This window comes from Balaenoptera acutorostrata, chromosome 10 (genome assembly GCF_949987535.1).
Source record: "Balaenoptera acutorostrata chromosome 10, mBalAcu1.1, whole genome shotgun sequence".
NCBI lineage: Eukaryota > Metazoa > Chordata > Mammalia > Artiodactyla > Balaenopteridae > Balaenoptera > Balaenoptera acutorostrata.
The window spans coordinates 38657326-38680140 of record NC_080073.1 but is presented as its reverse complement, the minus strand read 5'-3'; the positions used below and the strand labels follow the sequence as shown (position 1 = coordinate 38680140).

At 59.4% G+C, this 22815-nt stretch overlaps 1 protein-coding gene across 5 annotated transcripts in view; it reads left to right on the top strand.

Moving 5' to 3' along the window:
• Positions 1-358: 358 nt before the first annotated feature.
• The window catches only part of SEMA3F (semaphorin 3F), a 30261-nt gene continuing 7804 nt past the window's right edge, over positions 359-22815 (top strand). For 2 of the 5 annotated variants that reach the window (XM_007168703.2, XM_057555424.1), the window contains exons 1-7: positions 359-885; positions 4896-5053; positions 18495-18655; positions 18751-18813; positions 18936-19055; positions 19742-19834; positions 21399-21492. In XM_007168703.2, the coding sequence (XP_007168765.1) occupies positions 4942-5053; positions 18495-18655; positions 18751-18813; positions 18936-19055; positions 19742-19834; positions 21399-21492 (643 nt within the window). In that variant the 5' untranslated portion in view covers positions 359-885; positions 4896-4941. The remainder of the gene's footprint in view (positions 886-4895; positions 5054-18494; positions 18656-18750; positions 18814-18935; positions 19056-19741; positions 19835-21398; positions 21493-22815) is intronic. The other 3 variants (XM_028163207.2, XM_007168705.2, XM_007168704.2) reach the window with 3 other exon arrangements.

Below are 22815 nucleotides of genomic sequence, written 5' to 3'. Positions count from 1 at the left end.
GGACACGGCAGGGGGTGTGCAGGTGAGCGCAGCCTCGTTGCTCCCGGGCGCGCCTGCCCTTCCCGCCAGGGAGTTGAGTGCCCGGGTAAACACCAGGCGCGGTGTGCGCGGTGTATCCACGGAGAGACAAAGCCAGGGCGGGGCGGGGGCCCTGCCTGCGAAGCCAGGGCGGGGGTGCCGGGCGCAGATTAGCCTCCCTGGGCGCAGGCTGCCCCACCGCCTGGGAGCACCGAGCCCAGCCTGTGGACAGGTGGAGAGGAGGCGGGACGGCGGCCGGGCGGGTCCCGCCCTGGGGGTGGGGCCGGGCGGGGCGGGGCCGCGCTATGCAAATGTCGCCCACGGGCGGCCAATTGCCGGCGCTCCCCGCGCGGCTCCGAGCGCCCCGTCCCGCCGGCGGCCGAGAGACCAGAGCAAGCGAGCGAGCGAGCGAACGACCGCGGTCCGGTGAGCCCCGAGCGCAGCCCAGCGCGGCCGGCCGGCCCCAGTCCAGAGACCAGGCGAGCACAGCGCCACCGAGCCAAGCCGAGCGCAGCTCCCCGAAGCCCAGCGCGCGCCGTCGCCCGCGCCCCGCTCCGGGGAATGCGCCCTCGGCGCGCCGGCCAGGGGGCGCCCGCAGCCTACCCGGGGGGAGGCGGCCCCGAGCGCCCCTGAGCCTTCCCATGGCCCGGGATGGGGCCCGGGGCCTCGACTGCTGACGCGCCCGAAGCCCGCAGAACCCGTTAAGCCGGGGCCGCGGCCCCCACCCGAGCTCAGGCACAGCGGCGAGAGGGCGCGGGCAGGGCCATGGCCCCGGGGGGCCGCTAGCGCGGACCGGCTCAACCGGGAGCCGCTCTGCTGCCGCCGCCGCCGCTGCTCGGGAGCCCAGGCCCCGCCGCCGTGGAAGAGGTGAGTGCGGCGGGAACCGGGAGGGAGCGGTCAGGCAGCCGGGCCACCCCGCGATCCCTCTGGGACCCGCGGCACTGCAACTCTGCGGAAGTGTCCGGGGCTTGGAGCTCAGAGAGTCAGGGGGCTTCCCGCGGACGCAGGGTTGACCAGACTGGAGTGGGTGCCTATACCTGGCCGGACTGCCCCGACCCTCAGCATCGAAGCGATGTGGAGATGTGGAGGATGTGGCCTGCGGGGTCACCAGTGTGCAAAGCAACTTTTTCTGCGAAAGGTTCTGGGTGGGTGGGTGGGTGCTCGCATACACCTCCACCACCTTGTTCCTGGAGCGGGAGGCCTCATGCCCCTTCTCCTGGCTGAGCTCTCCCACTAACGCCTCAGGCAGCGTTCTTCCCCAGTAGGTACGCCTGCCCTGCCTCAGTGTCCGGATCTGGGGATCGTCTGCTGGAAGGGAAGCGCTATACTGGCAGCCCCCACGTGGAGGGTCTCCAAGATCAGCAGGGCAGGACTGCCAGCCCCAAGGCTTTTCTCCCAGCTCTGTGCCAGCCCCCTGACCCCCGCTACTAGTTTGGGTTTGCTTTCCAGCAGGGAGTCTTGCTTGGATTAGGGGCCCTGCTGTATGTGGGGAGTAAGTGAGCTGGGAGAGCCTGCAGTCAAGCCCCCCATCTGGGCAGGCTGGAGCCCCAGTGGTGAAGTGGGCAGGGGACACTAGGAGCTAGGTGGACTTGCTTAGAGCAGGTGGGACCAGAGAGTGTCAGGGTGGCCCAGGAATGAGGCAGGACTGGCAAGAGGGGTCAGCTGGAGGTAGGGCTAGAGGCCTGGCTGGATAAATAACTTCTAATTCTTGAGATAACTGTGTTGTGAACACTAGCCCATGAACACCTGGGGGAGGGGGCGGGGAACTGAAGGCATCGATGTGTCCTCTCTGGAGGTTGGGGGTTCCTGTCCTCCTGAATTCATCCAGATTGTCTCCCAGAAGCCCCTGTCCTAGTTGGAGATACAGGGAAACTGCACCCAGAGGTTGGTAGGCTCATTCCAGTCCAGGGGGTTGGATGGAGCTGGAGCCTTTTCCCAGGCTGCATAGGGAGTGTGCCTGGACCCTTGGGGTAAGGTGTCCTGGAAGGTGAGGACACTGGGCATGCCTACCCCTGCTGCTGCCCCTCAGTTCTGAAGGAGCCAGGCCCAGAAGTGCAGGGGGTTGGGGAGAGAAGGCCAGGAACCCAGCCTCAGCCCCCTGCCGCTCCAGGAATACCTTGAGGGGGAAGATGGAGCCAAGCCCAGGTGACCTTGACTGGGAAACCCTGGCCATGAAAGGGGGGGTTTAAATCCTAGCTATGCTGGTGTGTCTCTGCTTCCTGGTCCATAGAGTGTTGGGGGAGGGGGAAGCCAAGGAGTCAGGAAGGAGCTCTGGCCTGCTGGGGGGTAGTATGAGAGCAGCTAGGTGGGGGATGGGGTGCTGTTAATAATTTCTTCACCATGTTCCCCCGCAGCCCTTGCTCCTGCCTCCCTTCCATCCAGGCAGTTCTCAGCTTGGAGGAGCCAACGTTCCTTCCCTGAGGCAGGCTGTCCCTCACAACCCCCCCAAGCCTGAGAAGTCTGGATCAGTCTGGACAATTCGACCTCCTAGCCCCCTGCCCCGCCCCCAGCTGCCTCCAGACCCCCTCGTCTGGCCGCCCCTTCCCTGCACCCCTTGCCAGCCCCAGCTCCTCGGTTCTTTGTTCGAACGTCTCTCCTCCGTCCCTCCCTCTCTCCTCCCTCTCTCCTCCTCCCTCCCGCCTGCCTCCCTCCCTTGCTCCCTCCCGCCAGCCTTCTTTCCTTCCTTCTCTGCTCTCCTCCTGGTGGGCTCCCAGGTGGCGGTGGCTGTTCCTTCTCTGTCCACCCACCTGGGCTGGGCCAGACTGGGGGCTTCTCTGGGGCTGGGGCTGAGTGGAATGCATCTAGGGGCTGGCAGAGGGGAAGCAACTGTGGAAATGCCCTCCCCTTTCCTCTCTCTGTTCTTCTCTTCCTCTTTTTCCTTCTCTGTCCTTCTCCCCTCCATCCCCCAGGCTGCCAAGGAGGGGGCCTAGACTTGGGCCTGAGGCCCCAACAGATTTGAACATCCCCCATTCACCCTTTTAAAGGGCCAAAGCATTGTGGGAGGTCCCTGTAGGGGCCCAGTGGAGCAAAGCCCTCCATGTTTCTGGACACCCTGGGGGACTCCAACACTGTCCTTGGTAACCCTGACCTTGTCACCATGAAAATGGCTGTAGGAGAAATGAGGTCACAGGGAGGACGGGAGGCAAGTCACCCTGAGCCCCCTGATACATAGGATCAAATCTCTCTAAGGGACCCAGCCTGCATCTTGTCCTCCCCAAGCCAGGACAGTGTCTCCCAGCTTCCTTGAGCCCCACCCCACTAGCAGGTCAAGTTCTTGAACAAACATATGCTTGTAAGGACGAGTGCGGGCATGTAAGTGTGGACGTGTGTATATCCACAACTGTTAGTGGGGGCCTCTCAGGTGCACCCCAGGGTGCTGGTAGCTGCACAGCCCTTTCTCCCACCTGCCTGCCTCATCAGGGCCTGCCATTCAGTCAGCACCAGCTTTGTGCCCCAGCAGACTGGGGGAAGGGCTGGTTCTGATTCTCCCCTCCCTCCTTCAGCCATCCTCCCTAGGAGGGAGCACCTGTGATGGGGGATTTTGAAGGAACATGAGAGGTGTGTCAGGCACTCAGGAGAGGGTTTTCCCACAGAGGGCACCACATGGGGAATGGGTCAGTCAGCCTGAAGCTGCACTTCTTGTCTGAGGAACCACCAGTGGTTTGCTTGGCAGGAGAGGCAAGGTCTCGGGGGAGGTGGGCTAGGGAGGGCATCAGGGTCTGTCGAGTGGGGCTGGACAGTCAGATGTGGAGCCTGGGCCTTGCCTCAGTTTGTGTTAGCCAGTGCAGGGGATTAACAGGCCACGATACCTCTTACACCCCACCCCCACCTCAGGGTCCTAGAAGTGGGCCTGGGGTCCTGTCTCCCATGGGAGAAGGAAGTAGGCCAGACAGATCTGGGGGGTGGGGCTCACATTTGTCATTCTTGGTGCCCCCACCCCCAGTGCATCTGGGTGGGGGGGGGCGCAGTTGGGAAGTTGGCACTGGTTTTCGCCTGGAGGGAGCAATATGTTCAGACAACTGGTGCTGGGCTGCGTTTACCCAACAGCCAGTCTGCCTGGGGAGACAATATTTGGAAAACATTGTATGGAAACTTGGGCCTGCTTGGGGTATGGGAGTTCTGCAGGGGATACTGAGGCTGGCTCAGACCCTGCCCCAGGCCTGCTGGCAGTCCTCACTCCCCTTCTTTGCCCTCTGTAGGCAGAGCTGGAAATTTTCCTGGCAGGAAGTCCTTCTGTATGTCTGACCTGGATCCCTCCTGCTGTGATTTCAGTAAAAGTAGACCCTACTGTTCTTTGCCTCTCCTTTTCTGGCTGCTGTCTCTCTCTCACTCTAGGCCATCTATGTGTGTCTCACTCATCCTCCACTCCCTCATGCTCCCAACCCCAATAATCAGGTTCAGATTTCCCTATACTAGAAGGAGAGATTTGGCTGGAGCCAGCAGGACTGGACCCATCTCTTCCCTCATTCCTTGAAGTGGGAGAGGGAAGGAACAGCCCATTTGGTTGGGGGTGGATGCAGGGGAACTAGAGAGGGCTGTAAGATCACCTGCTTGAGCTGAGCGCTGTGAATGGAAGTCAGGAAGCTGTGATGTGGGGAGGGTTTGAGTCTCCCATGGCCCCTATTAGTCCTGGTGACCCTAGGCTGCACTCAGTGGCTTGGTCTTCAGACCCATTGTTAGGGACAAGAAAGAATATGAGGTTTTCACACTGAGGCATTCATGGCCCCAGTCTGAGGGTGTGAGTAAGGAGACACCCATCGCCCTATTTATTCAGATAGGGAAACTGAGGCACCTTGGGCAGAATTACACAGGGAAATGTTGGTAGGGCAGGGTACCCCACTCTGCCTCACACATTGCAATCTTGCTCCCCCTCCCAGGTGTCTAGCTGGCTGCCTGATTCCTGGGCCCTAGGCCCCTCCCACAATGCCTGTCGCTGGCCTCCTCCTCTGGGCTTCCCTACTGACTGGGGCCTGGCCAGCCACCCCAACCCAGGACTACCTCCCAGCCACGCCTCGGGTCCGGCTCTCATTTAAAGGTAAGAGGCTGCCTTGCTGTTCCCCAGCATACTCCTCTGTCCAGAGCACTTGGCCCTGTTGCACAGGAGAGAGAGGAGAGGTCAGAGCAAAAAAGGACAAATTGTGCAGCCACATGGGTCACACTGGGTGTGTTGGGGGCGACAAAGGAGGTGGTGACTTGCTGGGAAAGGCTGGAGACTGGACTACTTAGATATTTGGAGAAGGGTCCTGAGTCTGGCTGCTTCTTTTTTTTGTTTTTTGTTTTTGGCTGCATGGCATGAGGGATCTCAGTTCCCCGACCAGGGATCGAACCTGCAGTGGAAGCGTGGAGTCTCAACCACTAGACCACCAGGGAAGTCCCCAGGCCGCTTCTAGAGCCAGAATGTGTGGCCTCTGGGTTTGGGACTGCAGAGCATCTCCCTCTGTGTGATAACTGGGGTAACAGAGGTGTCATACCTTTCAAACTTGTGTTTGCAGAAGCCCTTCCCTGCCACTGGTCCTGCCCTGCCTGGTGAGACAATCGGGCAGACACTGAGGCCTCCGAAAGCTAGAGGAGCAGGACCTGCTCTGCTGGGCTGTGGGTGCTTGAGGAACCTTCCTATGGGTCTCCATGTGGGAGGGGTTCCCAGGAATTGAGGAGGGGGCTCTTGGCTGTGACTAGAGGCTAGGCCACCCGGTGAGTTCAGGGAGAGCACGTGCTGTCGTTACAGGCCTGAGATCCCCAGTGAGCACTTTGCTTGAAGTCACTGGAACGTTTTAATGATGAGTTGGGGTCTGCAGAATGAGATGCTAGTCCCCCAGCTCCATCACCTTTGCAGTTAACCCACCAGGCAGGTGAACATGTGTGCCACACATACTATCCAGGCGTACCAATGGCTCACTCACTAGCCACCTCCTCGAAGGTGTGCATGATCCAAGAGTCTACCCTCGGCCTGGGATAAGGGACAGCAGCCATGCTTGGGGGACCTGGGGTCACTGCTGAGTTCTCAGCCTTGGCCCTCCTCTGGCCCAGGGTCACTTGGTCCAGGTGCCTGCCCTGGGTGGGGCCGACTCAGCCCTGGCTGACCAGATTCCCGGGTGCACTTATAAGGGTGAAAGGCTGGGCCAACCTTTCCTTCCTCAGGCTTGGCTGAGGCCCAGCCCCCACCTCACCATGTTCCCATGTCCCCCAGCAGAGCCCCTCTCCTGGCCCCATATTACCCGTGCAACTTGATGGGGGAGTGGGGAGTGAATTTCTGAGGATGTGCCTGGAAGGAGTCCTGCACTGGGCCTGAGAAATGGGCAGAAGAGTTGATTGGTTTGGGTTGTAAAAAACAACTCCTCTCCTAGGCCTAAGAAGGTGAGATACTTATTCTGCTGATATCTCTACCCTTTCCTGGTGGAAATCCTCGGAGCTGATTAATAAATATTGAAGGGGCCTGGTCCCCCTCTCACCCCATTCCAAGCCCAGGGTGCCAGCAGGGAGAATAGAGCATCCCCTCCCCCCACAGGGGCAGGGAGGGTGACTTGGTTTCCATACCACTGGGATCTTGGAACCAAGGCATCCACTCTGGGTATCACTTTTGTCATCACCCTGGAGACCCGTGAGAGGAAGCAGGAGAAACAAGATATTGGGAGGGTCTCTGTACACTTCCTTTAAACCTTCTTGGACCTGCAGGGGCACAGGGGCAAAGGCTTTTGTTCCTTTTTTCCAGAGAGAGAAACCGAGGCTCAGGCAAGGGCAGGGCCACGGTCAGGCAGGAGGCAGAGGAGAGGCCAGAAATAGTGCTGGTGCTCTGGTCTTGCCCACGCCTGAAGCCCACATCGGTCAGGTCGATTCCCCCTCAATTAGCTCTGAAGCTGACACCCACAGTGACTAAAAGCCCAACTCACTGGCAGCCAGCCTGTGGCGCTGACTCTTGTGGCAGCCTGGGGTGGGGCTGTAGGCTGCCTGGGGCCACCCCATCCCCAGGCCTCTGTGCTTTTGCACGGGCAGGTTTCCCTGTCCTGAAGGACCTTTCTGTTTCCTACTTGATCTCCTGTCCTACTTTTATGCTTAGCTGTCACTTAGTTTAGCAGATTCTTGAGTACCTGCCATGTGCCAGGCCCTGTGCTGAGCACTGGGGACTGTGCAGTGAACAAGATGGGGGTGCTCACAGACAAAGTGGCTGAAAAGACAATGGACACCCAGCTGGCCGGTGCCTCCTGGGAGCTCAGCACTTACTGTGCACCAGGCCCTGTGCACCCCTCTCCCCCCTCATGCTGGATGGTCTCAGGCAGCTCATGCATACGATGCGGCCCTCAGTGAGGAGTAGGCCCTCACTGATCATTTGTGGAGTGAGAATAGAGACCAACACCTACAGAACCTGGGCCCTGGCCTGGCTGTGGCCAGGGCTGGGAGGAGCTTCTCCTCCTGGATATACAAGAGGAGCACAGAGAGGGCTGCTCTTGGGAACACTGGTGGTCACTGTGGCTTAATGCCTCAGTTTCTCCATCTGTGCCTTGGATGGATATAGCAGCTGCCATACCAGGCCTCAGGGCCTCCCTCAGTCTAGGCACATCCCCTCCCTTGCCTGGGTCCTGCTGCAGTTGGGAGGTGCTAGTTCCGGCCTAGTCGGGCCAGACCCTCTAAGCCGGAGGTTCTGGTATGAGGGGCCACGCTGCCCAGGGCAGATAAAGGAACAAAGGCAGGAACTGGGCCAGGCTTGGGCTTGCTGCCTGCCCATCCGCCTGGGCACCCCAGCCAGGCCTAAAGCTGAGAGAGGGTATAAGGGAGAAGGGGCCCAGGGTTCAGTCAGAGTGGGGAGACTCCTATGGCCCATCTCCTGAGCTTCCATCAGCAGCACAGCCAAGGTCATGCAGAAATGAGGGGTCAAGTGAGGAAGATTTTCAGGAGCAGGAGAGGTATTCTTTGAGAGCTCATGGATGCTTAGAACTAGAGAGCCTGGGCAGCAGGACCCTCTTTTCACCACCTATCCTTGCCTGGGCCTGGAGTCCCCTTAACCCCAGAGTCACTGGCCAAGTCTGGGAGAAAAAAAACTCTCCCTTCCCCCACCCTGAGATGGTCCAAGCCCTGGGGTACCACCTCCCACTGCAGAGGGAGGTGTGAGGGCCCTGCCAGGTCCTTTGTTTAGCTTGGGGAATGTTTACTTTTTCCCAGGAAGCCACCCCCACAATACACTGCTGCTGCCTGGGCTGGCTTTGGCCAGGACTTGAGGCCAAGAGGTCTTTGGAGGGGGAAAGCGGTCTTGTGATGACATGAGGTGGCTGGGCTACTGGGGAAACTGAGGCCGGAGTAAGGAGATGGAATGGAAGGTCACCTTGCCAGGGGAGGTCAGGAAAGATAAAAATAATAGAAATAACAATAGGTACCCATGATGATAACCAAGTGGTAGTCCCTCCAAGGCCTGGGGAAGGGGACTCCCTGGGTATCCTGTGAGGAATCAGACCCAGAGGCTTTCCCGGGTCACTCAGGAGCAGGACTAAGATGGAGCCTGGCTCTGCCTGATGTCTGAACCTGTCCCAGGACTGGGGGTGGAGGGCAGGTTGGGAATGCAGGCACAGCCCTCTCCCATGGGCTCGGGCTCGGGCTCGGGCTCAGGCTCGGGCTCGGGCTCGGGCTCGGGCTCGGGCTCGGGCTCGAGCTCGAGCTCGAGCTCGAGCTCCAGGACCCTGCAGTGCCGGCTTTAGCCTGCCCAGCCTCACTTCCCAAGGAAAGGGCTGGGTTCGCACTGGTCAGGCTTCTTGTGCTCTGTACCACTGGAGAAACAGCACTTGGGTTTGCTTATTTCCTATGAATACAGTTGTCCATCACCCCAGCCCCTCCACTGATCAGAGTCCTCTAGGAAGCTCTCTCCCTTCGGAGAAGGAAAACCAGGGCCCAGGAGAGGAAAGGGCTTCTATGACCAGAGCAGCCCTGGGGTTCAACCTTCTCAAGAGTCTGGGCGTATCTGGCTTGCTCTTTGGGAAGGACGTTTTGCAGGTGGAGGGTGAACGGGTTGGTGCTGGTCACTGCCCACCAGCCCTCCTCAGCCCAGCTCCTGAGCCTCTGGGACTATTAGGCCCATAACAGTGCCACCACTTACATCGTTTGTGTGTGGCATTCGAGAACCAAAGTCGCCAGGTCTCCTTATTAGGAAATGAGGAGATTGGAGGTTAGGAAGGGTCACAGTCCATTTACTTAGCTGGCCTGACTGCACGGTGTGAGGGGCGGGGCTGGGGAGCTTAAGGACCCTCCCTTGCCCACCAGGGGGGCTCCCTGGCCAGCCAAACAGGCTTGGAGCTTCAGATTGCAAGGGACAGGTGAGAAGGCCCAGGAGCTTGGAGGCCAGGGGTGGTACCAGGGAGCTGGGTAGGTGGCTTTGACAGCTACAGGGGGACTTGGAGCTAGCAAACTGGGGAGGCGTGGGTATTCCAGGATGAGCCTGATGAGGGAGGAAGGAAGACCCAAAGCATGAACTTGAGCTGAGATCCCTGCGTTTGGGATCTCAGTTTTCCTGGAAATGGGAGCCGCCTCACTCCTGAGAGGGGACTTGGAAATGGCCGCTTTGGGAGTTGGGAGGTCCTGGGTGCTGGTTGGCTGCCCCTCAGCTGGCCAGGGATCAGCCCTCGGAGAGAGCCGGGCAGGTCCTTGTGCTTGCCGAGAGCCTGCCTGAGGCCCAGCCTGGGTCAGCCAGGCCAGGACCTGAGGCTCTCAGCTGTGGTCCTTCCAGGTCCAGCCAAGCTTCAGATGGGACCGCCACTGGCTGGGCCTCCGCAGCACAGGCCTTGTCTCTGGTTCCCTGGCACGACGCCCACCCCTCCCTCCCTGGCTCCAGCTTCCCTTGGCACGGAGTGAGGAGCTGGTGCATGCTCAAGGAGTAAATCATGTTCCTTGGCAGCCCCCACTGCTTCGTAATCGTAAAGAATTTAAAGAGAAACCACCAAGATAAAAATCTCATCCTGGCCCATAAAGGCATCTTTCACCCTGTGGCTTGGGAGGTGGCAGCCTCAGAGTGGGCTCCTGGCTGTCTGCACCTGTGTGTGTGCACCTCCAACCCTGTGACCTCTCCAGAGGTGGTGTGGAGCCCAGAGGGCGTCTTCAGAGCCGTGGGTACTTGGCCTCTGACGCCTGGGAGACCTCCAGCTCCTCCCCCAGGGCAGGCAGTGGGACACTTAATTTGGTAGAATGAAGAGGTGGTGCTGTGGTGGTTGAGAGAGCTGGCCCTGAAGGCAGGCAAACCTCTATCCTACCTTGTCAGCTGTGTGATCTTAGACAAGCAGCTTAGGCTCTCCCACCCCCGGTTTCTCCATGTAAGGTAGGGATGGCAGTGGCCCTATGGAAGCAGCATCCTGAGGTCTCAAGCTGCCTAGCTTGCATCCTGGCCATGGGTAGACCTTGCGTAGTGAAGTCCCTCTGTGTCCTTGCTGCCTCATCTGTAAAATGGGGACAAAAATGGTGTTGACTTCATTGTGTTTTGTGCATTAACTTTTTGTGAATACAGTTATGGCTCTGGCGAAGGAAGTCTCAGAAACTAAGAGCTACTCTGAGGGTGGCAGACACCCTCAGAGGGCTGAGGGCTGATCCTTGGGGGTGCCCAAGGAGTCCACACTGCCTTACCTCTCCCTCTAGATTTCTAACCTTTGGTAAAGCAGGTGGTGTTTGGAAAGGACTGCAAGAGGGACCCTGAGCCCTGTGGGTAGAGTGGGGTCAGGAGGAGGAGGATTCCTACCATGGGCATCTGGACAGGATTTGTGGAGGAGGCTACATCACAAACAGGGGAAGGGAGATTTCGGGAGCGGGAAGAGCAGGAGCGGAGGCGGGGTGTGTGGGGTGCAGCAACTGGGGAAAGGGCAAGATGCTACATGGAGTCTTGCTCCTGGTGCTAGGATATAGAGTTTGCACTTTCTCCGTGTGGTTTTTGAGCTCTTTTTTTCATGGCAGAGGTACCAAATACATACTGGGAAAAAGATAATGCATTTGGGGAAGGGATGCCATGGAGGGGGCTCTCCCAGAGATGAGTGTCCCAGTCTGGTTGGGGCCCACGATCAGCTTTAGTGACACAGCCCGCAACCCACCCCCACCCACCACCCGGCCCTGCACTGTTCTAGCTCCTACAGCTTGTGCTAGGGGTGACCAGACCTGGGTTGTCACTTGGGCATCTACGCAACTGGCCCAAGAGTATGTTTTCTTGGCCTGACCTGGCACTGTCCTGGGAATCTGAGCCCTGCCTCAAGGGAGCCCTTGGAGCTTTGGAGAAGCAGAGAAGATTCCTGCTGCATTTTTCTTAGAAATAGCAAGAGGGCCTTTGCCAGAGGCCTGGATGCCAGAAGGCTCCGATCTGAATCCAAAGCCCAGCTCACGTGGGTGCCTGAGCTTGGCAGGCCTGCAGGCCCCCGCCCCCCAGGCTGCTGAGCAGCCCCTGGGAGAGGGTGGAGGCCTCCTGGGGTTGCTTACTGATCCTGACCCGACAAAGAATGGGGTCTGGGCGGTGGCTGCTGGCCTAGGTTCCAGGAGGCCAGCCAGTGGCGGAGGGAGGCTCAGCTAGGCTGACCTGTGGCATTCTCACTGGGGCTGCTGGCAAGTATTGCCTGTCTGCTATATCTCTGCAGGGCAGGGACAACCCCGAAGCAGCAGGCCCCTCCAGGGACCAGGAGGCCTTTGGGGCGTGAGGCCTCGGCTCCATCCCCCTTCCCCCAGTCTTCTTCCTTCCTTCCTTCCCCTGATCCCCCCTTGTCTGCATCTCCTCCCATCACTACCATGACCCCTCCGTGGCTTCCTACCCGGACATGCTCTTTCCTCTAAGGTCTCTGCACCCAGCCAAGAGCCTTGTTTCTTCCCATTTAGGGCTCAGTGCTGATGCCCTCATTTCCTTCCAGGGGCAGAGTCCACTGTGTGGACCTGCTGGTCCACCAGCCTGGGTGGCTCCTGTCGGTCCTGCACTACAACTGCAGAGCAACAGCTAGAATGTGGGGGCCTTCTGGGCTCCTGCAGCACCTGAGGTGGAATGGGTGGCACTCCAGGCTCCTCTGCTCAAGGCTGCTCACGCTGTCATTTTGCTTAGCACCCTCCAGTCCTAGCACCAGGCCTGTGTGGAGTACTCGCTGCCTTTCTGGACTGGCGACCAGCTAAGTCATGCCTGGAGTCCTGAGACAGCCTCACCACATCCCTCAAGGCTGACCCTGAGCACACATCTGTCTGTGCGGTGCCTCAGTTTCCCCATCTGAATATTGGGGGGGGCGCGAAGACTGTCTGGGACATCCTGGGAATCTCTGGGTAGGTGATGTGAAGGGGCTGCAGGGACCCCAGGAGTCTGAGGAGGGCAGAGATGGGGGCTGGGCCCAGGGCAGGGGGAGGGTCTTGACACCCACCAGCCTGTTGGTCCCATCCTGGCCTGTCCGTCTGGTTGATTTATCAGAGTAAATGAGCCATGGAGAGTTTGTTGTCTTTTGCAGTCACAGGGAGGAGGAGGTGGTGGAGGAAGGAGTGAGGAGTTTCCGGGCCAGGTCTGGAATGTGGGAGGAGGGGTGGGCCCCCGAGGCCTGTGGAACTGGAGGCTCTGATCCACTCTGCCCACCTGAGAAATGGATTGGTGCCACCCTCCCCTCAGGACCAGCCCCTCTTCCCACCCCCTTCCCACTTCTTGGGGCACATTCCAGTGTGAGCTGCTTGCCTGGCCCAGGCCCCCTCCTCCCACCCCAGGCTCAGGGGCCGCCTTGCCCCTTCAAACCAGCCTCCTTGACCACACTGTGTCATTTCCAAGCTGGGCAAGAGCTCTGAACTTTGCCTGGCCTGCAGATGCCCAAAGGTGTCCTCCTAGGCAGCCGTGCATGCCATTCGAGTCCAGGTAGGACATCCTGACCCCCTGAGCCACCAGCCCAGACCTAGAACAGTCAGGCACCATGTGGTCCTGGGGGTGGGCAGGGATCAATGGAGGCACCAAGGCTGGAGGGCTCCCTACCTGCTGGGACACAATGGTCGAAAGTCACTGGACATCCTTAGTGGGGAGAGGTGTAGAACCTTTGCTGTCCACCAGGTGTGTGTGCCAGGGAGTGACTCTGCTGCCCCTTCCCACCTGGCTTTTTCCCGGGTCAGGATGAGCTGTGCCCCCAGCCTGTCTTCTCCTGGGCGGAGCAGGTGGGCGCTGGGGCGGAACGGGCGTGGGAACAGCATGCCTAGGCCTGCCGGTCCCAGGCCCCAACCCCCAACCCCCAGCCCTTAGCCCCCAAAATGGGAGGGAAGCCTGCAGCAGAGCTTAGCCCAGCTGGGCTGCTCCAGCTCGGCTCCAGCTTGGTGTTTACTGAACAGCTGCGATGTTTACAGTAGCCCTTAAGAAGGGGCCCCTTGTTCCAGAGGATTTCCCATCTTGCGGGTCCCACTGGGGGCTCTTCTGACCTCACCACCTCCCCGCACCCCTGGGATAGGCATGTCAGGGTGGCAGGGACTACAACCATCTCCACCCTCTCCAGCGCTGGGCCAGTGTCTTGGCACCTGCCCCTCCACCATTCACTCTGGCCTTGGGTCCCTCTCCCCTGGAGGAGCTGACATTCCCAGGAAGTGGCAGCTCTAAGTGATGAAATACGGTAACTAGGTCCCCAGTTCAGACTTTTAAATTAAATTCAATCAGAGCCGTTATTGAATATAAACACGTGGAGTCATTTACATGTTAATTATGTTGAATGGACTATGAGGCCATAATTAGTTGCTAATTGGGTGAGAGCGGCTGTAATTGGCTTTTTTGGCACTGACCTGGCTCACCTGCCTAGGGGGAAGAGGGGCGAGTATGGATGGCTCCTAGGGAGGCTTCTGGGTCTCCAATCTGGACAGCCTGATCCAGAGATGGGATTGAAGAGGACAGATTTTGAGGGGCTTGGGGCCAGAGGAACCTGAAGCCTACCCCCCAGGGAGGAGGCAGCTTAAGCCCCAGGCAAAACCCTGGGTCTGGCTTCTAGGTGTTCCCATCTAGAACATCCCTAGGGGTGGGGTGGGAGGTGGGACTGGGAGAGCCAGCCCCTGAATCAAAGGTGACAGCCTCTCCTGCCTAGCCCCATGTGGGACCTGGACCTGAACAAATGGTAAATGCCTAGGAGAGGGTCCATGGGAGCACAAGGCAGATGTCACCCTGGTATGTCAAGGCAGATGCTGGGGCCCTGGATTGGCCTGGCCAGGGTTGGAGTCTTGGCATTGAGGTATGAGTGAGGTGGGTGTGCTGAGCAGGGAGAAAGGTGCATGCAAAGGCTTTAGGGAGGCCCTGCCCCCCGCTCGCCTGGCTGGGGCTCCAGGGTTGCAAGGCTGTGGCCAGGGGCTGAGGCCTTCCGGCTGGCCGCTCATTAAAAGAGGATTAGGCCGGGAGCCAGTGGGTCAGCCCAGCCCCTGGGCCTTCCTCTGGGGCCCCTCACAGCTTGAGGGAGTGGTAAAGGGGCTGGGGGCCAACCCTCCCTAGAGCCCACGGGGGTGTCCAGGAGGGACCCTGCCATTCCTGCTGCTGCCACTGCTACCATCTCCTTATCCACCTCAGTTTCCCTCCTCAGAAGGGCAGGGGGATAAAGTACTGACCAGAGACCCTGGCCAGCACCCCCACCCTTCACCTCCAGCCTCATTTCTCTTCATCTTAGGGATTAAGGCTGGACCAGCCCACATGAAGTCAGAGGTCAGGGCTGAGCTGCCGGGACCTGTCTATCACCTCCCAGTACCCAAGCACAGCCCAGAGAGGTGACACTGTCAGTCAGGGCCTGCTGCTTTGTAGGGCTGTAACCAAGGGGGCGGGGTACCCATCTCTGATCCAAGACCCCCCTTTTGCAGCAGCCCCTGCCTCACTGGCAACAGACCTGGTGTCCTAGAGACGGGCAGCAGGGGTCGGGGGCCGCCCACTCGGGGTCTTCGGGTGAGGGCTGCAGACACGCCTCCTCAGTGCTGTCCTCGCCCACCACCTCCTTTAAAGTAAGGCATCATCAGCTGCTTCCCAGAGAGGAGGAAACAGAGACCCCCAGGATTAAGCCTCCTATACACTGAGAAAATTCCTGCCTCTGGACTTTTGCCAGGCTGTTCTGGGCCAGGACCCCAAGTGTCTAATGGCCATGGGAGAGTGCTAGAGGCTGGAAACGACTGCGGAAATGAGGTGTCTGATGCCAGAAAAGGCTCTTCCTTCCCCATGACGGGAAAAGCCTTCCCGGATGTCACCCCACCCAACCTGTGCCCAGCCTGGATGAGGGCATGGGGGTGGGGAGCTCTTCCCTGGAGCATCACTCAGGCACACCACCCTCCCTCCCCAAGGTCAAAGCTTATACAAACTTGAATCCCTGACACCCACAGAGCCTTTGGTTGTGCCCCAGCCCCTCCCTCTGTATTGTCCTGGGGGTGGGGGAGGGGCGACACTCCTGCTATCAGAGCTGGGCCTGGGGCAAGTGGAGCAGAGGTGGGGACTGGCCTGAGGACAGGAGCAACCTCAGTCCATGTCAGCTCCCCCACATACATCCATGCCCCCTCAGGCCCCCAGGTCCCCTTGGCCCAAGTCCCTGCTCCTCAGTGGGGCTGGGGACCAGTAGGCTCTAGCCCTGCTGACACTGCAGGTGTCAGAGCAGGATGCCCAGGGCTACTCAACCACCATCTGCCCTGACCCGGGCTTCTTGGAGGAGTGAAGGCCCCCTGTTCCTCTACCCTGCGGCAGAGTGAGGAGGTGGGGGCAGCACACCAGTTTCACTCCTCACCCTGTGACCTAAGGTGAGCACCACTCTCCCCTGGGCCTCAGTCTTCCTGTCTGGAGCTGGGGGTGCAGGGCTGTCATGGGGACCCTTATTTTAATTCTTTACTACAATCTGGCATGAGGGAAATGAGTGCTCCGAGACCGCAACTGGGGTCATGAAGCCCATGCCAGAGCCAAAGATTCCTCACCCTTGCTCCCACCCATTTCCTACCCCACACAGCCTTATGGGGGCTCCCCACACCCGCCTTAGTTTCCACAGAGACCAAAACATCACATCCTGTGACAACAGAGCCATTGACGCCATATCCTGTGGCCACTGGGAGGGGTCCCGAGGGTCCTGAGTCATGTGTCCTGTCAATGGAGGACGAGTCACCTTCCGGCCCTGGCCCTCCCAACAGGCAGTCCCCACCACCAGGACTGGCTCTGCTGGCACCTGCCTCTCCTTTAGCCCAAAAGGCCATGGACCTGGGTGGGAATATCACGCTCCATGCACACTGACATGTCACTTCACTGCTCTGTGCCTTTCATCTGTAATTTGGATGTTAATGAGCACAGGGCTTTGCACATAATAGGTACTGGATGACTAAGTGAGAGGCTCCCTCCATTCCCATCTCTACCAAAGGGCACGGGCACGGAGAGTTGAGAGGGAGGATGTCAGATCAAGGCTGGTCTCCTGCTCCTCATGTAGGTCTCAGTTTCCTCATCTGCTGAATGGTGTCTCCTCTGTACTTGGGAGGGGGAGTTGGACTTGGGGGTCGTGGCACTGTAGAGGGGGAGGGTCTGGATTATAGGGACCCAAGGCTAGGCAGGGATGGGAGGGTAGGCATTATGGCTGGTTGCATCCCTGGGGCTAGATATTTGGAGCTCCCCCCACCTTAGGTGCCTGCGTCTGAAGGTGCCCACTTCAGCCTCGCCTCCCGTCCCCCCGTTGCCCCCCAAATGCCCCCTAGCCCAGCAGGACGGGTAAGGGCACAGTCAAGGCCATGCCCCCAGCCAGGGTATAAATAACCCCTGGCGGGCTGTCCCAGCCTGGGGGGGCTCCGCTGGCAGCCCCACTTCCTCTCTGGCCACTTCCTGGCCCTGGGTCGGGGTCGGGGGGAGTGTTTACTTTCCTGTTGTCACTATGGCCGGGTGGCCAGGCGGGGGACTCCGAGTGGCCCAACAACAGGTGCAGGACAGGTGCCCAGGGTGCCCTGCCCAGGACTTCAGAGGCACCGCCGATGAGGCTTTAGCCAGGCAGGGATCGGCCCTTTGATCCCTTGGCGTCCCTGTGTCCCAGTGGTGGGCCAAGGTCATCACCTGTATTCTCTTGCTGCCATAGTCAGAGCTGGGCAGGGCAAGGCCTTTGCCCTGCCCAGCCCTCAGATGTGGGCTCTGGGTCTGCTGTGGGACTCCCCTGGCTCCCAGCCCACCTCACACACCCATCTCAGCACATCCTGAAGCTCCCATTCAAAGCTGCTCTCAGGCACAGCCCCTCCAGCTCCATTCCCTGGTCTCCAGCACACAGCAGGGGTCAGGGTCAGCCAGGCCAGTCAGAGACAGCGGCCTTGACTAATGGGATGGGGCCACCTGCTGGTTCCACCTTCAGGCAGCATCTACGGCTCTCAGTGACCTCAGATCCCAGGGCTCAGATTCTCCCTCTCCAGGCCTCCCCCTTGATCGCCCCACCTGATGTGGGGCAGGGAGATGCGATGTGTATGTTCCCCTTGGTGGATGCGTCATCTGATGTAGGACACATATGTGCGTGTGTGTATACCTGGGCCATGTGCATGCATACATACGCTTCTGTGTGCTGCCGTCTCAGGCCTCCTGTGCTGGTGAATATTCATCACCCTCATTGCAATCTCTTCTCTCCTGCGGAGCTAAAGTTAGCTGGGGGGTGGGTGGAGGAGTGACTTGCCAAGGGGACCCCTCGGAACTCCCTCTCCCAGAGGAAGGTGACCAAGTTTCCCAGAGTCCTCTGTCATTGGCCTATCACTAGCCAAGTTTCCTCCTGTCTTTCATCCCCAGAAAGGAGGACTTTCCCCCAGCAACCTGAGGGTGAGAGGGCCAGGGCTGCCAGACTCACGCAGAAGGGAAACTGAGGACTCAGCTGGACCCTGTCCCCAGCCCCAGGGACTCTGCAGCACTAGGGGGAGGGCCTCTTTCCTGGGAAAGACTTCCTGGATGGTTCAGAGTGGCCTGAGGATTCCACCGTCAGCAACCCTGTGGGGTCTGGGGGAAGCCCAAGGTCTGTTGGGCAGTTTGGCTCCAGCAGGGCTTTCTGGTGTCCTGGCTAACCTGCTTCAGACAAGGTGGGGACCTTGCTGTGTGCCAGCTTTGCCCTCTGTCTTGTTGGCAGCTGGGGTGAGGACAGGGCACCCTGGCCCTGTGCCAGCATTTGTGAGCTGTCCTGGATGCACCTGCCCCCCACCCCCCTGCTCATTAACCCTTTTAGGCCCCTGTGGGAAGCTGGCCCCACCATGAGCATGGGAGCATTAACCCCCAACCTGAGCAGAGAGTCTTTGATGCCATCATGCACCCTGGCCCATGTCCGCTGCCCTTTCATTGAGACCCAGAGACTGGCTGGGCTGCCCATGAATCAGGGCCCCAGCTTTGGGTGTGGCCCCTTCCCTGCCCTGCCCACCTGTCCCACTTTCTCCTCCCAGAATGTCAGGGACTAGAGAGGGAACCAAGCAGGCCCTGGAGGAGAAGCTGGGGGTTTAAGATGACCGTGCGGTGGGGCTACCCCCTCTGTCAAAGGGGGTATGGCTGGATGGTCTCCAAGAGCCCTCACTGCTGCTCTGCCCTCTGCCCACAGAGCTTAAGGCCACAGGCACGGCCCACTTCTTCAACTTCCTGCTCAACACAACTGATTACCGAATCCTGCTCAAGGATGAGGACCATGACCGCATGTATGTGGGCAGCAAGGACTACGTGCTGTCCCTGGACCTGCATGACATCAACCGCGAGCCCCTCATTGTAAGGGCCAGCCCAGATGTGGTGGGGGGGTGAGGGACGCGCGCCCCAGGGCTGGGAGCCCTTCCATCAGGCCCTCTGACCTCCATCTCTGGCAGATCCACTGGGCAGCCTCCCCACAGCGCATTGAGGAGTGCGTGCTCTCAGGCAAGGATGGCAACGTGAGTGCAGTGGGGTCACAGGTGGGGTGGCGGGAGGTGGCGGCGGGGGACAGGGGACTCCAGGAAGGCACTGGGGCCAGGCAGGCATCTGGGCACCTCCTTGGCTTTCCCTCTGGCCCCAGGGTGAGTGCGGGAACTTCGTCAGGCTCATCCAGCCCTGGAACCGAACACACCTGTATGTGTGCGGGACCGGCGCCTACAACCCCATGTGCACCTATGTAAACCGCGGCCGCCGCGCGCAGGTAAGCCTCGCCCACCCTGGCCCTGTGCTGCCCCCACTGATAGCTACCTTCCAGGGTTCTGATGGGAGGATGGGCTTGAGCCCCAGCCCTGCCACTTCCCGGCCCTGTGACCTTGGGTGAGTGACTTCTTCCACCTCTCAGAGCCTCAGTTTCCTCTCCTGAAAATGGGGCTAATAGCTGCCTTTCTCACAGGTCGGTGTGAGGAGGAGGCAGTGAGCTAACGCTCTCAGAGCTCTTAGCACTGTGCCTGGCATGTAGTGAGCGCTTCCTCCATATGTGGACAGTGCCCCTGCAGCCAAAGCCAGAGGGCCTGGCGGGGGCCTCAGCATCAGGAGGCTGGACGCCTGGGTCAGCTTCTGCCATACGGCCTGGGGGAGAGCTGCCCCTTCCTCAGCTCTGCCCCACCCTGCCCGCTTTTGCCCTCCTCCATTTCCATGTGGGCATGTGTGTGAGCTGGTGTGACCTTGTAGGGAGTGTGTGAGAATGATTGGACCTAAGGGGCACAGGTGTGTGCAGGTGTGCCCCAGCTGTGTGTATGTGTTCACACAGGGGCGCATATATGTGCTCTGGGGGCTCAGGTGCTCCCATGTGTTCCTGGCATGTGTGGTGTGAGAAGCTGGCAGCCCAAGCCCGCTCCCCCAGCCCCTGCCACCCCTGGCTCTAACCCGTATTCCTCATCTTCTCAGGCCACGCCCTGGACCCAGATGCAGGTGGTCAGAGGCCGAGGCAGCAGAGCCACTGATGATGCCCTCCACCCGACGCCCACAGCCCCACGCCAGGTGGGCCTCATCCCTCCAGGCTCTTGCCAGGCAGCACTGCCTCTGAACCGAACTCATCCTGGGCCTGGCCTTCCAGCCAGGAGCCTGCACCCCAGGCCAGCCTCCCCAGGGTCTTCCGTCCACCTCTGTGCCCCCCTCCCACCCCTTCCCCTGCAGTGCCCTCAGCCTCTGAAGGCATTCCCAGTTGGACTCATGTCAGCCTCAGTGTGACAAGAAATCATGAAGCCATCAGGTGGGAAAGACAGGAGCCCTGGGGACAGCCATGCCTCCGCCCTCAGAACACGTGTGTAGACATGCGTGGGCACGCGTTGGGCACTCTCCAACCCACACCTTGCTTAGCACCCAGCATGGGAAAATGGCACATGTGTGCAGCCTGACACATAGCTCTTAGGTGTCCCTGCCCCATGCCTTGCTTGGAGCACGGGTTAACCCCTGGGGTGGGAGGGGCAGAGCTGTGTGTCTACTAGACTTGACCCAGGACAGGGCTGAGGGGCTGGGCCGGGGCTGGGGGGCGCTGGGGCTGGGCAGGGGCGGGCAGGGGGGCAGGGGCTGCCGGTGAGTGATAGAGCAAGTGGTCACTTGAGCTCGCGTGTCTGTGGCAGGGAGTGCTGAGAAGTGGGGCCGCTCAGACTCTGCGTGTGTGTGCCCAGGGTGTGAACAGTGGGTTCCGTGTGTTGGCAGTGATGCGTGCCGAGCTGTGTGTGCAGCCCCATGTGTGCAGGAAGTCATGTGTGCAGAGTGTAACTGGAAGCAGGCCTGTGTACACCTTCCCATCACCATCCCTGCCACCTGCTGCCACCTCCTTCCTGCCTCTGTGCCTCTCTCCTCTTCCTCCCTTAACCTACTCATGAGCTCTTCCTGGTCCCAGTGCCTTCACCAGCCTTCCTCCTAGCATCTTCAGGGATGGGCTGGGAGGCATGGGGGAGGCTTTGTGAATTCCATGTGGTCTCGGCTGGACCCCTCAACTCCCGGCTCCCTGTGGAGACATGTGGAGCTGGGGGCTCTGCTGAGGGGCAGGAAAAGGCCCTGGCCTATTAGTCTATTCTGAGGACCACAGGTAGGGCACAAAACCTGGTGACACAATAACCTCAGAGCCCTCTGGCCTGGTGGGACCTAATGGCAAAGGACAGGATCCCAGGCCCTTGGCCAGTACCCCTGCCCTTTGTGGCCCAAGACAGGCAGCCACAGCTCAAAAGTGTTGTGCCTCTGTGGCCCAAGGGGGCCCCGGCCAGAGTCTTCCTGAACCAGTTGGCATGGAGGGGCTTCAGCCCCTATAAGGCCACCTGATGCCCCTCTCATGGTCCCCAAAGCAGAGTCCTCTGAGACGTGATTCCCAGGTCTTATCTGAGATCTAGACCAGGAAGCACCTCCCTGGGAACCCTCAGCACCGCCCTGCCCTGGGAGACCTGGCAAGATAGAGTTAAAACCCAATGAGATCTGGGGAGTGAAGCAGGGTGGCTTCAGGGTTTCCCTGGGGGCTCGCTCTCATCCTGGGAGCCTGATGACCCTTGCCTTTCCTGTGCGGGATGGCTTGGATGATGCTGAGCCCCTCTCTGCCTTGCAGGATTACATCTTCTACCTGGAGCCTGAGAAACTCGAGTCAGGAAAGGGCAAGTGTCCCTACGACCCCAAGCTGGACACAGCCTCAGCCCTCATCAGTGAGTGCTCCCACCCCACCCTGGTTCTAAAACCTAAAGGTGTGACCTCTGCCTCTGGAGCAGGGAGCATGGCAACAACACTTTACCCCAGGGAAGAGACCATGAAATTGCTGTGTCTGAAACCTGCCCCCCCATCACCCCCACAATGTGGCCCCACTTGGCAAGGGGAAGAGTACAGACCAGACCCCAGTGTGCGCTGAGGGGGCAGAGACTAGGTGGTATGAGCCTCCATCCCACCCCTCGAATGGGGGTGCGGTGGGCTCAGGGGGCAGATTCTACCCTGAAATCCACAGTGTGGTCCATGCAAAGGCCAGAACCCTCCCGGCCACGGGCTTCCTGGAAGAGAAGACAAGCGGAGTCTGTACTGAGGGTGGTATGAGGCGGTGGTCCCATAGCCTGTTCTCGGATTGTCTGGGAGGCCGGGAGAGGCCCACAAGGCAGCACCAATGGAGAGTCCTGGCCCAGAGACTAGCTAGGGGAGTTTGTTTCTGGTCTGGCCAAGTGTCTGGGAGAGTTGGGAGAATGTTCTCTGAGGAGGAGTCCTGCCTGGGACCTCAGAAGCAGCTGCTGCCCCTACCCCCAGGTTGGGCGAGCCCACTGCTGACCCAGGTCCCTGCACTCTGCCTACTTTCTGGCTGCCCAACCGAGTCTGCCTCTCAGCAGCTGCTGGGCAGTGTGCCACCTCCAAGCCTGGGAAAGGCAGAGGGTGGGCATTATCCTCTCACTCTTGGTGAGTAAGAAGGTCCTAGCCGGATGGCAGGGTCCAGACCAGGGAGTCTGATGGGGGAAGACGGGGCCTGCCCTGGGGGAGTCTAGAGGGAAGACTTGGAGTGGTGTGCTGGAGCCAGTGTGTTTGTCAAATTTTCTGTTTAAATTTTCAAGTATTCTGTGGGCCAGCTGTTAAACACAGCTATTATTAGAAAGTAAATTATATACACTTACAGTTAAATAAATTACTTTAAAAACAAAGGTAAAAATACTCAAAACTCATTACTTCCTAATTATTTTACTACATTTTATTATTATCTATGTTCTTGAGATTATTTACATCTCTCGTATCTATGGGGTGGAAATACTAGACAATGGTTTTGGCAGGTCTTCCCAACTCTATTTTCAGTGACCTCAGGTTAGTAGCTTGAAATCAGCCATGGTGGGAGTATTTACACCACAGAAATTGGCTCTGGCTGCTAATCAGAGCCAACTGCTACTAATCCCAGTCCTCCCAGAGCCAGTTGTTAAAACATTCACCAACGCACCACTGGTGATACAATTGCCCTGGAGAACCTGAAGGGGAGATGGGACCCTGCCCTGGAGGTCATCTGT